Source organism: Cryptomeria japonica, chromosome 9, assembly GCF_030272615.1.
Source record: "Cryptomeria japonica chromosome 9, Sugi_1.0, whole genome shotgun sequence".
NCBI lineage: Eukaryota > Viridiplantae > Streptophyta > Pinopsida > Cupressales > Cupressaceae > Cryptomeria > Cryptomeria japonica.
The window spans coordinates 579,229,051-579,244,775 of record NC_081413.1 but is presented as its reverse complement, the minus strand read 5'-3'; the positions used below and the strand labels follow the sequence as shown (position 1 = coordinate 579,244,775).

At 30.6% G+C, this 15,725-nt stretch overlaps 1 protein-coding gene across 1 annotated transcript; it reads right to left on the bottom strand.

Annotated features, from left to right (window-relative positions):
* Positions 1–4,634: 4,634 nt before the first annotated feature.
* LOC131051728 (translationally-controlled tumor protein homolog) lies at positions 4,635–9,600 on the bottom strand. Its single transcript, XM_057986353.1, has 5 exons — positions 9,343–9,600; positions 5,931–6,004; positions 5,650–5,778; positions 5,283–5,440; positions 4,635–4,898 (listed from the first exon to the last, which is right to left on the bottom strand). The coding sequence occupies exons 1-5, from the start codon at positions 9,368–9,370 to the stop codon at positions 4,781–4,783; spliced, it is 507 nt and encodes a 168-aa protein (XP_057842336.1). The 5' UTR covers positions 9,371–9,600; the 3' UTR covers positions 4,635–4,780.
* Positions 9,601–15,725: the final 6,125 nt, after the last annotated feature.

Below are 15,725 nucleotides of genomic sequence, written 5' to 3'. Positions count from 1 at the left end.
AAAAAAGAAAAATGTAAAAACATGGTTTCAAAAAAGCTCTTGGCATGTCCCTTCATGTAGACCACATGCTATTCAATGCACCATTCCATCACCTTGCATTGTCAAATCCCCTATCTTGGAAACATTTTATCCATCGCGTGATAGTCCTTAAAACCCAACTCATCTCTGATTCGATAATAAGTTATCTTCGTCTTTCTCTAATCCATCTTCACCTCAACAATTCATTCATCCATTCATAATAATTGTTGCCTTGCTAGACACTGGGGGCATATATATATATATATATATATATATCCTACAAAAAACCAAAAACATTCAAATACAATCCTGAAAAATTATCAAAAACATTCAGATAAAGTACTTAAAAAATCAACCAAAAACATTCAATTATCAATCCACAAAATCCTGAAAAAAAATTGAAAAACAAAATCAATCAAAAAACCTGCAAATAAAATGTCTCACAAGAATTAAACACCCTAGCAAATATCTAGCAAACGCTTCGCATGAAGTTAACAAAGGATACAACTATCCAATCAAACATCTGCAATCATATCATATCCATATCAAGTGATCATTATCTTGTCTTAAACAGAGATGGTACACTCAAAATCAGACACGTCAGTCTTAAATGGGGTCCACACTTTCTAAGATTAGACATTATCAACTATCACATCAAGCAATCAAAACGAAGACACAAATCTATGGTTGTTGAATTTTATCCTAAATAGTCTTTTATCTTTTATTATTTGGCGACAAATTATGTTCCTATGCTACTCAAAGATGTCCACAAGTGACTAGAGGAGCCACAATGAACATGATCTTTTTCTTTGTTTATTATTTGTGGTGTGAACCAATGAAGTTATGGGGCAAAAGTTCTAGTGGGTGTTTGTTTTGGTACGCTCATTCAGCAAATATCATAAGCAAAAGTAAAGGATAGTTATGCTTGTGACTATCACACATACCTCGACCCTTGGCGCTACAACCAAAATGGAGGGTTCACTCCTTGTCTACTACGTGTTTGTTTCTTCAATGAGATATCCTTACATCTTGGTTCCTTATACCCTGATGTGCAAAGCTCCATTGTTACATAATAAGGCTCAGTGATGAATATATATTGTGCTATGAATAAAAGCACAAAAGTTTGTGAAAACCATCATCTTCATTTTCAATCTATCATTATCAATTTATCATCTCATATCAATTATCCTAAATTGCTTCTAATTCTCATAACATTCTATTTCATTCTAAAGTTCATTCTCTCATATTTTATCTCAATATCATCTTCGCATCACCTATCTCTATCTCTAATCAACTAACTATTCTTCTATCTCACATATCTCACATTTTTCTTCTTTCGAGAGATCATTCATACCTTTAATGCATAAACAATCTCTCGAGGGGGCATATTTACACCCTAAGCATCACTAGGGCATACTAGGACAAGAAATTTTTCGTTTTCTTTGAAACATCATTTCGATATTATCTCAAAGAGGGGCAAATGTAGACACCTAAAAAATGTCATTGATCATGAACTAATTATTCGTCTAATTGATTAAGTAATTATTTAATTATTTGAATTAATCTTATTCTTCTCAATTCATATTTCTTCATCATCTTATTAATTATTCCAATTTCTAACTTCTCATCAATTAATCATTTAGAACTCTTTTCTAAATATTAATTAAATATTTATTATTCAATTAATTGTGATTTTAATCTTTTAATTTAAATAATCAATTATTTAAATAAATTCAATATCTAAATAACCAATTAATTCTTCAAAATACATGTGCATGATTTCAAAAATCAAATTGAAAATCAAAGTCAATTTCTATATATATTCGAATAACAAATTGAATTAAAATAAACTCTATATTTGAATTAAATCTCATGCAAAGATTAAATTGAAAATCAAAATCAAAGTTCAATTACATGCTAAATTAATTAATTTAATTATTAATTAATTAAATCATTATCTTTCCAATCCTTATTTCTATCTTCCACTTTGCTTTTTTCTAAATAAAGATTTCTTTGTCATCAATCAATTATCTTCCAATCATTCTTTTTCATCTTTCAATCAACTTTTTTCTCAATCAATTAACTCAATTAACAATTCAATATATTATATTATTTGTGTCAATTGGAGGTTATAGCGCAATATTTGAGAACAATGGAAGCCATATATTTTACATCCTTGTTGCTTTGATTGTATTATATCATTGATTTATGTTTGGAATTTGCTTGAATAGTTAAGGAAATTGTAAGTATGTGAATGTTTGCGATTAAAATTATTTTATTTTTGCCTATTAGGTAGATGTGGGTTCCCCCACATAATAATCTCAATTTTTTTGTTAACTTGACACCATTTGACTATGGCAAGAATGAATGCATTATTGTAAACTGTGTCATTTAATTTAGCCTAATGTTGCCAAAAAGCTATTTTGTTCTACACATTGTGGGGAAAGTTGAATATTGCAAAATGTTAGGGTGAGTAGGTGAATGTTAAGGGACGCCTCATTTCATTCCTTAGGTGTCCCAATTTATTTGGGTTATAGGGTCTCATCGAAGTCTCTTAAAAGTTTAAGAGAAGAAAAATGTCAAAATTTGTGATAGATCAATTTATCAAGTTTGTGAGGCCAAAAAATGTTTTCTCTAGACTTATAGGTGGATGTGAAGTTCCTTCATAATAAACTCTATGTGATGAACATTGGTTTATACTCTAAACGTATTAAATTCTCCAACAAATCACTAGTTTTTAAGACAAATAAATATATCATTATAACAAGTATTGATCAATATTTCATTATACAAAGCATATTTTACAATTAACCATCAAACAAATATTGATCACTATTTCATTATACAGTGTAATTTACAATATACCATTTATATCAAGATGACGTAACTTAAAAATTTACAAATGATATAACATAATAACACCTTTTAGTAACCAAGTCTTCAAAACTTTCAACTACAAGAGGCAAAAATCACATGTTTTTCCTCCACCCATAAATCAGAGGTCCTCCACACTTTCCATCAGGTAGTGAACCTACCCTTCACAAGGCTCCACATAACAAGGGAATCATCAAGAATAAAATGTCATCTAGAACTAGTTCTATATATAATTATGAACATTTTATCATACAACTCTATAATCATTCTAACTTCGCACTTACCAAAATCCTACATGGAAATTTCAAATCACTCTAAATTTTTTACAACTAGTTACTTGGCAAGTCCCCTACTTATAACTAAGGTTTCAAGGCCACATCAGCATTTTTTTTTGCCAAGGTGCCCAAAGTAAACCAAAAAAAAAGATAAAACCAATAGGTGTGCCAAAAAACCCCAATACTTGTGCAGCTTATGTGGCATCACATGATTGGTTACTTTTCACAACAAATGGTATATTTCATTCAATTATTGGTACTCATCATACAACTATTGGTGCAATGTTGTACAAAAGTTGGACATTAAATCAACAAGTATGGGGGTATTAAATCAACAAATTCTATCACAAGAATTGGAACACCCTGGTAAATTGCTTATACCTTTATCTTATGTTTTCATGCTCGTTTTGGTGACCTGGCCCTTAGTCACCACTTCATAAACCCTCTCCTGAACAATGAATTGACGTCTAACTAGAGTTGAGTCTTGTTTCATTTCGTGTAGGAGGATACGGCCAAGATTTTATGTTATCAAGCCTAGACTACACTGACTTGGTCATACAGATACGGCCAAGATTTTATGTTATCAAGCCTAGACTACACTGACTTGGTCATACAGATACGGCCAAGATTTTATGTTATCAAGCCTAGACTACACTGACTTGGTCATACACAACGCTTGCACAAATGCAGTTTTATGTTATCAAGCCTAGACTACACTGACTTTGGTCATACACAACGCTTGCACAAATGCAGTTAGACGACAACACCCATCATCATTCAGAGAGACTTTTCTCCATCCTAACGCCCATGCCCACCATAACCTCTTATCAATTCTCCCTTGAAAGCAAGAGCTTGTAATTTGTTTTGATGTTGCAAAGCTTGCAATTAAATTCATTTGTTTGCAATTCCTATATTGAAATTAACCTTTGCGTTTCATAAATAATCACATGGAAAATATGCACTACAATGTCGTTCAATATTTGATAACATAAACAAAATATCTTTCCTAGAAAAGACCTATTCACTAGACCCAATGTGCCTGGAACATTATAATGGAGCAAGTTAAAGCACTACCACACAGCATTATTGAAGCCCACTTCAATTCACTGTTGAGAGAGCAATAACTATTTCCTCTTTTGCACAATATCCCGCAGAGAGATGACAGATATTTCACCAAAACTGATATGGAACCCAAATGAAAAACTAAGTATGATGTAACTATGGAGGTCATAAAGTCAGTGGCATAGCAATCATGAGCTGACAATAATGTAATTCATCACTAGACACCATTATTATTGACTTTCTCAAGAGAGGACCAATACACACCATTAAGATTTTGGGAGATTGGTACAACAGAAACAACTGCATACATTTCAGATGTTCTTCAGGTAATAATCTGAAATCAAATAATATTAAATTTGAAACTAAAACAATTGCAAGCATAGCATTTAGTGAAGTCGCCAGAAATAACAGAATTATTCAAATAGCAAAATCGTCGTTCATAAATATTCAAATAGCTCAATCATAATATGAATACCATGTCATAGGCATAATCCCTTAACTGAAGGCTATATGAAAACAATCTTCATAACTAGTTAATACACTAATCTGAACTAACATTTGATCTCCTTCAGACCATCGGGAAAATACAAAAAGGTTGGATCAGCGGCCCCATCTTTGTAGTAAGCAAAGACCATAGAGCTGTCATCTTGCATGCTCTCTCCAACAAAACTGCACCAGAAAACCAGAAGGATAGCATTACAATTAATGATGCGTGTAGAGCATTACAGAACTACAATATGACTAAATTTTGAAAATTTCAAAAATTGCCAAAAAACATAGAGAAATTAAGGCACTCGAGAAATGTTAATAATAATAGGCCCTCAGCAGAGAATAAGTTTCAGCAGAATGCAAAGCAAATTACAATGACAAGGAACCACAACCAGAGCCAACAATATAACAAGTTTTCAATACTAAGAGATTCTGCTAGATAACTGTATAAATTGAATTACACAGTTATATCCAGAAGAATCTACCACATGCACTGCAAGCAAATTAACATAAATTAGGAAGGTTTTGTAATATCAAAATAAAAAATGCCTTATAAATACTCACAACTGCAGGTCGCTCAACTTAGAAATGAGCCATTTTGCAGCAGCTTCAACGTTCTTCTTAAATACCTCTTGACGTTCCTCTGGCAATTTGGGAGTGAGGTTCTTTATGTATCTCTTAATGTATGCCAAAAATTGCTTCTTATCAAAAGGCGGTTGCTCCTGCAAAAAATTGACATATTTCAATTCAATGCATTAACTAATAAAAGCAAATGATTTGAGCACAAAGATAAGTTGCAGTATAACACCAAGATCTTTGCAAAATGCTTTTAACCAGACGATTATAATTTGGAAGGTTATCCTTTTAATAAATAGTAAATGCTATGTAATAGCTCTCCCTTTCAGTCATTAGAAATACCGCAGAGACTGACCTGTAGTCTAAATGTGTCAACAATGTCAACCACTTTAACGGCCTGTTCATCTACACCTTCATCATCCTCACCACCCTCAGCTGAGGGGTTCGCACCAATGTCAACATCAAGTGCCCCTTGGACCACCCACTGACAAACAGAATTCACGCTATTTCAGCATAATCACAGAAACTCTTGCATGTATAGACAATCACAGAATACACTTTCACTGATGTTGGTCAAAGTTCTTTGATTTAAGATCCATAATTTTACATAATTGATTCCAATAAATTAATACAGACCTTTCCTTCTACTTCCCATAGAACTCCATTATAGAGTTCATTGTAAGTAAATGAATCAGAAAGAAGCTCATCACCTGTAAAACAGAATAGAAACAATGTAAAAATGTTATGCTCAACCAAGAAAGCTTGAATCCCAAATTCAAAAACTTACACTTAATAAAAGAACAGACCCAAAAAAATGTATAATTTTACAGCTCAGTTTTCCATTGCAAGCAGTTACTTACGGCCAGCAATACATATTATATTGTCATTTGTTTCTCCCAACATGATGACGGATCACTAAACATGCTCCAAAATGCTGACCGTGTAAAAAATCAAACAAGTAGATTTTTCCAAAAGTTTTCAATTGTATCGCATGAACTAAAAAATGATGTTTTGGTTTAATAATCTAACATTCAAGAAGCAATTTGGTTTTTCTTTGTCACGTGCACATCATGTTATTTTGCATAAAAAGCCATTTTCATGTTGCACAGACATATATCATAGATTTGCTTAACAATCAAAATTTAAAATAGACTATTATATTTAAGGTAATAAATGTATCTGTATAAACTAAAGGGGAAAACAAAAAGGGCAAAAGGCAGTCAACAACACCACAGTACACAAAATCTATACCAAAAACTCCAGTACCTACCACCTTCAAAAGAGAACAAATTGAACTAAAAGACAAAAGCTCAAACAGTGCAGTCATTGGATCACCAAATAACTATAGCATTCAATAAACCATTCAACTTATAGAATGAAAAAGCAAAACAAACATTATAGCATCTATGAATGATTGGGAACAGCAAAAATGTAACACTGGCAGAGCAGATGCACTGGAAAAACAAACAAAAAAGCATGTAAGTATAATTCCAATGGCTTGCAGGTACCCAAAAAAACAGAATCAGACGACAAGAGAGTGCCCAAGTCAACCGCTACAACAGGGCAAATAAAGTAAATATAACAAACGTGTCAACCCAAAATGCTAAAATACAACAGGGGGTTGGCCACAACAGCACATTAAATGAATTCACCAATTATATATTTAAAATCAAAATGTCCTCCATGTAGTTAACAATGAAGGCAACAAGCAAATCCAAGCTGGAAATGCTTAAGACTCAAAGACACCCCCAGTCAATAAGAAATTTGACACGTATTTAGTATCTGCATTATATACTAAATTGTAAAACTAAATAACTTGTTTCTAGGATTCCCATCTCAAATTTACAACAAATGCATAAGAAAACAAATATCGAGACATTTAACATATCATTTTGAGAACAAGGCTCATTAAATATGAGTCTTCCAAAACCAAAGAAATCCGCCATACATTTTACATATGGAGAATTCAAATAGTTTTAGCAGTAAAGATTTGGAGCAGAGGATTAGAAACCCATGTAAAAAGAAAGGAAACTATCAAACCCACCTGAAATGGAAATCAAATAGCAACCAGTGTCTTGAACAAATAGCGACATTGTACATATATCTCATCCCTAATGTAAATTCAAACCCTAATGTACATATATCTCATCCCTAATGTAAATTCAAACCGCTACTCACATAAGGCACTTCTATTTGAAACATATGTAAACCCAACACTTCGTGTTGAACACCCTTCTATTTGAAACGTGTATACCCAAAACTTTATGACTTGATCCCCAGGCCTTTGAGAATCAAAGGCACACAAACCAAAGAATGTCATTTAGATCAATAAACAAAAACAACAACAAAAATGTCTATGGCGAGTATTTTTACTTCACCACAAAAATCCAAGTAACATTCAAAATATGCACACAGAGGGAAATTACGGTAATAATACAAACATGGCCTCTCAAGTAAAATTGTGGCTGCAAATGCATGTGAGAAAATGCACCAGAAACAAACACAAATTTCTCATTTTCAAATTCATATAATAGATTGAGCAAACCAAATTTTATAAGTAGGAAAATACAGAATATAGGCTCAATTTTGATTCAGCAAACATATATTTCTGACACCTATGAACCCTGACAAACAGTGCCTCAAAACCCTCACTATCACAGCTACTGAGCTACATATCATAATTAAGAAAAATGTGAATAATTGATATAAAATCTCAATTCCCTTTAAGAGCCCTAAATATCAACCACAATTTTTTTCAAAGAAAAAGAAAGGGAAATTCAGAAAAACGTCCTTTCATCATCTACTTGTTTAACGTCAGGCTGCAGCTTCATCATTTAGGGTTTTTGAGACGTCAAACACACCAATCCATAAAGCTGAGAATGGTCTGATTGTATAAGAGGAAAACTGTCATATAATTAAACAAATTATGTCATCATTCGAATGGGCTGTTTTTTTTTATTTAAAATATCAAACATGAAAAGGCAACTTCATAGCCCATTAAACCTAATTAAATCCCATTAGGCTTTTACCCTAATAGGATTGATGCTTAACCCTACTGGGATTTGCTACATCCATAAAGATTACCACCAAAACCTAATAAAATCTCATTAGGCTTTTACAATACGATCGATGCTTAACCCTACTAGAATTGCTACACCCCTAACGATTAGCACTACCATTTGGCAGGATTTCCTGAGGGAAAAAGCTAAACCAGCATATAATTAAAAAAACGCCTGATACCACCCCCTAGAAGAAGGCAATGAGAAGGCAAAATACAATAACGCAAGTGCTAAAATCAAAATTATAATGTCTCAGAAAAAGTATAAAGGTTAAAAATAACTACACCATTCAAAGTAGCCATTTTGTGTGTGATAATCCACCTGTGGAAGTGGTGTACCGTGTATAAGAACCCACCTATGGAAGCTGCATCTAGACGTTTTCCATTTTTCCTAAATATTTTGCTACAGCCAAAAGCATGGAATTCAAACAACTAAACCATCTAACATTTCAATCTTCGATAAGCTACAAAGATACACAACCCTTTACTATTCGGCCCACTGATGCAGTACGAAAACCCAAATTCAAATCCCTAGATATATCAAAATTGAAATTAAGCAAATATTTCATACTCGAGTCATCTCAAACACGTCTTTAACTTTTCTTTAAACAAAGAAACTACATATGCCTACCGACATAAAGACAAATAAATGGCAAAATCACTTCGATCAATTAGAACAAAACCAAAACGAGTTCAGGAAAAGAAGAAAAGATTTACAAACCCTGTCTCTCAAAACAAACAGACACGGGCTTCAAAAACACTGAAAAACTGCCAGATCTGCTAAATTGCCAATTTTACCCTAGGGTTTCTGGCAAGAACACAGCCAACAGTAGGAATCCTCATACTCTTACATCAAACAAAAAGCTTTAACCAAGAAGGAAGGCAAAAGGCTAAAATCAAATACAGAAACCTGCATTGATACAGTATAACCTAGTGAAATCGAACCGACCAGCAACTAAAACCTAAAATACACTATCAATAAAGACTTACCGGTGAAGATGTCCTGGTAGACTAACATTTTCACAGGTTTATTTTTTCTTCTCCCCTTTAGAAGATGAAGATCGCGACTTCCTCTGTAAACCTCCTCCTTCACAACCGCCAGAAGCCACCAAGAGAGAGGCCTTCTTTGATCCTCAAACGCCCCTTTTATACTGCTGGCTGAGTTAAATTTAACCTTATATTAGAATGCGCTTAAAAACTATTTATATTTCCGAAGGTTAGCTAATCTAAACGAGGTCGGCATCCGATCTCGTAAATTTGGATATGCTTTTATTGGCATCTTTTTCAAGCTTTTTAAAGCTTCACTTTTTTAATGCATACGTTACTATTGGTCAAACTAATTTAATAATGGAATTTAGGGTTTAGTTTGACCTCGGGTAAGGAGGAGATAACCGGAGTTTATTGATATTGAGATTTATCCCATACTCATTAGCCTAAATTTGACGGTCCGGCTTGTTTATCAAACAGTTTTTTAATTTAAACTTCATTTATTTATTTTTAAGAGTTTTTTTTTTAGTTTTAATAAAACTAACAAGAGCTGTGATATAGCTAGAGTCCCTGTCATTTGCTAAAATTTGTTGATTTATTGTTTTTTATTAGAAACATGTAGATAGTGGTAAAAGGTCATAGGAAAATTATAATATGATTGAGAATAGCAGTCAAATATGTAAATGGTTCACGGATGAAGTGATAGATGTGCTCAGTAAATTCGAGTTGAGGATTGCTACAATCGTTAATACAATGCATTTGTAACACTAGCAAGTCAAGTATAAAAAGGAAGCATTGAAGCTTTATCTCAAATTTTGTTTTTGTGATGTAATATATAGGAAACATAAATGAATAAATTATTTTATTACATTAATATCTTATTCTAATATGCACATTAATAGAACAAAATGAAAAATGTATAACCTTTGAAAATATGCATCATACAAAACAATCATATTCACATAATTGTTGTGAAAAGTTATTTGCAACAACTACATAACTATTGGGGAAAGTCATTTGCAATACTTGTACAATTGTTGCAGAAATTTGTTTGCAGCCATTAAATAGGTGCTACAGAAAGTTATTTGAAATATTTACACTTGTTGTGAAAAAACAATCACAATAGCTTTGAAGTGGCCTCAAAAATGATATTTTCAAAGGCAAATAAATGAGTTTTAATGGTCTTCTCCAACTAGATTGTACACGACTTGAACTCTTCCATATAGGGAGCGCTTCATGTTGATAACATAGTGGTGGTCATAGCTCAATCTTTCCATTGACTAAAATGTAATTTTTTTATAGAGCTGACATAGGGAGTGTCATAAAGGTGTTGTAGGCTGGTAAAAATGATGACTTAGAAAAGAAGAAACAAAAAAAAACCTTCAATTTGACTGCACATCATTGTTTTAATGGAGAATATTGAAGCAATTGCAACTATCATCAAATTACAAATATGACTAATTTTATGTGCAACATGATGCTCTAGGTAATCAAATATCTTTCATTAATGAGATCAATGGATATTCTTGCAAGGCAAACATATCACAATTTGATTTATTTGGTGGAGATTATAGCTATTAGTATTGACCTTGACTTTGAATCAATTAGTACTAGGCACAACTATTAGTAGCATAGTCAATGTTGAGTTTTTCCTTAGAATAAATATTTGTTAAAATTTGATGAGAAAATAATTTATTTGTAAAGAGTCTTCATAAGATTGTTGGTTGTTTTTAATTTTGATACTCAAATTCCGAGTCTAGTTGAATTTGAGTTTGCCACTTACAATAAATATTTTTGAAATGTTGATCATCAAGTGATTTTGAAGTATACTTGAAATTAAAACCATGAATTCTTATCTTATAATTATTTATAATTCTTAAAAATGGATATGACTAATATCCTAACTTTTGGATTAGAATATGTAGATTTTTTGTTGCCAACGTTTCAGATCAAGCTCTATGATCCATTGTCAAGGCAGATAGGAGAAGAGAAATGGAAGGATGTTAAGAGAGCCAACATAATAAATAGAGTAAGAGATCCAAGATGAATGACACAAGAACCTAAAAGATAAGAGATAGATGGATCATAGAGCTTGATTTGAAACATTAAATATAAATAGTCTAATCTAGATGTTAATATATTGATCATTATGGAATGTGGAAATTTCATGAATTTGATGGATATGACTATTTTTCAAGTCCAAAAGTTAGCATATTGATCATTATGAACAGAAAACTTCATCAATTTGATGGATATGACTATTCCTTTATAATGAAATGAATCTGATATCTTTTGGCATCTTTTAGGTAGATGAATTTAAAATATCTATAGTAATTATTATATATTTTCCAATGTAATAATATTTTTGATAATATTTTAATAATATCTATATTAATTATTTTATATTTTCTAATGCAATAATATTTTTGATAATATTTTAATAATATCTATATTAATTATTATATATTTTCTAATGCAATAATATTTTGATAATATTTTAATAAAATATAAATTAACAAGTGATATAATCAATATTTTAAACTTATATATACATGCAAACAAAATAACATTTACTTTTTTAAATAATAGAATTTAATTATTAATTTTATGTTCAAATTTTTTATATTTATGTTAGAGGATTTGCATTAATTAAATATATTTTATTGTTATTTAAAATAACAATATGTTATGCTATAACTATATATAATAATAGAAATACAAGTAATAAATATTTTTGAAAGATTAAAATTATATTACAAATTGAAATTATCTAAAAGTTATTTAGTTTTTTTATTTACTTAAATTGTTTTTTTATAATTTCAATTTCAACATGTTTTTGAAATATTCAATTATGTTTAAAATCGTTTTATTTTTTTATAATATTAAATTAAATGTTATACCATTTAAAATTTGTTTCAACATCCTTTATAATATATATTTATTATTAAATTGCCTTTTTAATTCATTCAAAGTACCTTATATTATTTCACCACCCTTCATTATATTCTTTTAAAATTCATAAAACATATAATTAAAAAGGTATATGAAAAGTTTAAGAGCAAAAGCATTAGCCTTCTTATTATTATGATAAATCAGCTTATACCTATATGGTTTAGTGTTCGAAAAAATACTTATTGTGATAAATCAACATATGCCAATTGGAGCAGAAAAAGGACGGACAAAGCTGGGCCCACGGTCCAACCATCTAAGTGCACGGTGTATGAGAAACAAATTAATTTTCATTTGGTGAATAGGATACAAATAGGAAATGTTTAAATCTTTCCACTGCTCAGCCCTCATTGGCTCAAACATTTTTTTTCTAAAATTTTAAATAGAAAATAACAAAACCCCCACAAAATTACGACGGACCAATCAGGAAAATGAAAAATAGTTTTGAAAAATGGACAAACTATAGGATAAACATTTAATTTTTGTATTGGCACGATTTCAAAAAAAGATTAATTGGGTGAAGTGAAAACATTAGTCTCTGCCTATATATAGGCAGGGACTAATAATATATAACTATTAATATTTTTTAAGAGTTATAGGGTTTTTGAAGATAAATGGAGAGTTGGTCCATAAGTTGAAAATCTTCTTTACAATTTGTGTAAGTGCGAGATAGCTTAAGTCATAACTAAAGAGATATAATAGTTCACTCATTTAAAATTAGTATTATGTTTTGTTATTTTTAGGTTATTTATTTTTAATTAAAAATAGATATTATATAAAAATTAAATATAGATCTGACAATAATCTTATAGATTTCTTTTAATGAAAATAATTAGATTGTATAGATATCTACATTTCTATATTAATGTAGAAAAAATATTTGTGAATAAAAACTAGAAGTATTTAATTATTATTTTTTAAATTTTATTTTATTTATTTTCTTTTTTATCTTTCTTTTTAATTATTTTTATTATTAATGCTAATTATATCTTCACTTCTAACCCACTCAAATTTATTATAATTTAATATCAATTACAATATAACATAATAAATTTTTAAGTAGAAATATTAAAACATAATAATATAATCATATCTTAATAATAATTTAATATTAATTTCAAAATGAGATTCAAAGATGATGCGAAGAGAGGTTGGGAAAGACTTTCAATCTTCATCCAGATTGTGGATATAGAAGATGTGATTAGATAGGAGGGCGGCGGGAGAGTGGTGGAAATTGTAAGTCCTGGGAGGCGGATCACAAGGAGACTATCTGTAGAACTAGCCAAACAGGCGGGAGAGGAAGCAGAAGATGGACCGGATGGGGGGTGGTTTCGTCGAGACGACAAGGTGTAGAGAGCAAGGAGGCAGGAGGTAGAAGGGATTGACAACATCCCAGAAGAGGAGACACTCGCCGTAATTGGGTGATTGGAGAATCGAATGCCTTGACTCAACAAAGCATGAAGGAGGAACCATGAACAGGTTACATCAGACTCGGTACCCATAGGTGCCTTTTTTCCTTGCTTTGTTTTCAGTTAAATTACAGTTGAACTTTAAGAAAACTTTAAGTCGAAATGCCTAAATTTTTAATAGGCAAGATGTAATTTTTGTAGTTTATGTTGGGGGGGTGGATGTGTGGATGTTGGTAACTGGTTTTGACATACAGTATTTTGGGAGGGTGGTGATGGCAGCAGCATGGATGTTTTTCTAGGGATTTTTTTGATAGTTTCGTTATCTCTAAAGTTGTAATGCTTACTTTCCAATTAAATAAAAATATATATACTTTACTGATCAAAAATATATATATATATATTAATTACAATATCATAATATAATAATAATTTAATATCAATTATAATATAATATAATAATTTTTTAAGTAGAATAATGAACAAATGTGATATCCTGATGTTTTGGGTTCTTTCCATGTAGGTCCAAGGTTCAACTCTTGTCTGTCAAGTTTATGGATTAGTCTCGCCCCAAAAGGTTCAAATCTTGTTAGATGGGTTCTCTTCATGTATGTCCAAGATTCAATTCTTGTTAGTTGGTTTAGACAAAATTTTCACAATTAAAAGACCTAATATGTCAAAGTCATTTAAGATTTGAACTTAATCAAGTTACACCTCCAACAACAAATGTGAACCTTTCTAAACGATATAATCACAATAAATAAATTAAAACTTAAACTACAATTTTTAATTTATTTTTTAATTAATAATCTATCTTATAGTAATAATACTAGACAACCATCAAATTTACATGCATTTTAACCTCTCTTGAAAAGGTTCCTATCTTTTAAGTGTAAGATTCTTGATTAAGAGTGGTGTTAAAAGTAAGGAACGTTAGAATTTTATAAGGAGGAATATATACCAATGTTAGATATTGAAAGATCATATACCAGCTAGAGGAATCTAGGGCTTTAATTTGGCATCTAGGCCTTTAGTTTGTGTGGTCATGAGACAACTTGACTACTTTTCCCAAGGCACTTATGTTAATTTGGGATTTCTCTCATTCGAATTTCCGTATCACCACTTTTAAAATGTTGAATACTTTCTATGATATGATGTGAAGGAAGGAGTGTTCCCTACGGCTTTGTTGTCATATATTTCATGCGGTAATTTTGTAAGGAATCAAACCTCTTTTATATAAATTAGAGTAATTAAATAAATATAATTATTTTTTAAAAATAGATATAAATTTTTTAAATATATTAATTTAAAAATATGAAGAGAAGATAACTTTAAATTATTGTATATGGAGAATTATATTTATTAAATAGTTAATTTATTTGGTTAAAAGTTATTTTGTTTTTATAAGAGCTTTCTCCTTCCAATCTTATTAAATAAGTGATATATAATCTATATGTAGACATTTATAATTGTCTTCTTTAATTAAATAAATATTTTTTATTTATTTAATTATTTAAGCCTAATTCTTCTATTAATTAAATAAATATTTATTTAATTAATTCATTCATTAATCCTCTTCTAAGTCTTTCCTCATTTAAATAAATACTTATTTATTTAAATTATCTTTTTCCTAAATTATTTATTTAATTGATCTCACTTCCTCTGTTAATTAAATAAATATTGTTTTGTTTAATTAATTCATTAGTCTTTTCTACCCATGACACATGTCACTCATCTCTTAATTATTCTCTTACCTACCCCCTTTATCATTTAATTATTTCCTCTACCTACCCTTTAATCTTAGCCGACCATTTATCTTTACACCTCTCAATCTTATCCCTCCATTTCCTATAGTGTTCTCTATATAAGAGGATACTCTCCTTCACTAATCATCTAATCACCTAATGACACAATCAAGCCTTCTTGTGATCAAGCTATCAACCACATTTTCGTTCTTTGTTGAGCTCTTGTGCACACATAAAATCTAAGAGCAAATATATCAAACAAAATCAATGGAGATTGAAACCATAC

Excerpts from the sequence above, each read along its gene's own strand:
- LOC131051728 (XM_057986353.1), bottom strand. The coding sequence starts at position 9,370 with ATGTTAGTCTACCAGGACATCTTCACCG. Across the intron at positions 6,005-9,342 it reads CTACCAGGACATCTTCACCG|GTGATGAGCTTCTTTCTGAT; the intron begins GTAAGTCTTTAT and ends TCTGTTTTACAG. Across the intron at positions 5,779-5,930 it reads TATGGGAAGTAGAAGGAAAG|TGGGTGGTCCAAGGGGCACT; the intron begins GTCTGTATTAAT and ends TCTGTTTGTCAG.